The sequence below is a fragment of the Wasmannia auropunctata genome, unplaced genomic scaffold, assembly GCF_000956235.1.
Source record: "Wasmannia auropunctata unplaced genomic scaffold, wasmannia.A_1.0 LD336074.1, whole genome shotgun sequence".
Lineage (NCBI taxonomy): Eukaryota > Metazoa > Arthropoda > Insecta > Hymenoptera > Formicidae > Wasmannia > Wasmannia auropunctata.
In genome coordinates, this window is record NW_012026816.1 from 4,388,134 (window position 1) to 4,388,815 (window position 682).

Sequence of the window (682 nt, forward strand, 5' to 3'; positions counted from 1 at the left end):
TAAACTTACTGGCTCGTGCTCTGACTTTGATGCCATATGTCACCCAATCATCTGGCGCATCTGCCAAATTTTTTGCCAAATCTGTGATAAGTTTAAAATCTTCTTTCTCATATGGAGGTGGCATAAATTTTGTCATAAACTTCCCTTTCTTTATGTCGTATTCAATCCACTTTGTTGGAACAAGATCTATTTTTCTGGTACCTGGACGTCTTCGAGTAATGAACTCTACGACTTGAAAGTCGCAGAGATCCTCGTCAGAATTTTCGTCACAACTGATCTGCAAATTATTCTAGCTACATTAATGGTAAAAATGAAGAAAGATGAAAGGACCTTCTTCAATGACATTTACCTTTACATACGTTCTACATGACTGAGAGACCTTCACGAAGTTTTAATCGTTGGGCGTTCCTTATCAAAAAGTTAGTCCTTATCACAAAATTAGTTTAGTTATAGTTTAAAATTTATTACATATTCTCTACTTTAATTTATATATGAATTAATTAAAGTAGAGAATATGTAAGTATACATTTTAACTCTTAAACTATTCTCTGCTATCCCAGATAGCACATAATATTCTGAAAATATTCTAAGAATATTCTAAAAAGATCAAGTCTGATATACCTAAGATATGTGCCACATATATTATGACATACACAGAATATACTCAGGATATAGATCGGAA

The 682-nt window shown here is 32.6% G+C and overlaps 1 protein-coding gene across 1 annotated transcript in view; it reads right to left on the minus strand.

Moving 5' to 3' along the window:
* The window catches only part of LOC105449787, a 1,421-nt gene that overhangs the window by 261 nt on the left and 478 nt on the right, over nucleotides 1-682 (minus strand). The window contains exon 2 of the mRNA XM_011689171.1: nucleotides 10-277. Coding sequence (XP_011687473.1) covers nucleotides 10-277 — 268 coding nt within the window. The remainder of the gene's footprint in view (nucleotides 1-9; nucleotides 278-682) is intronic.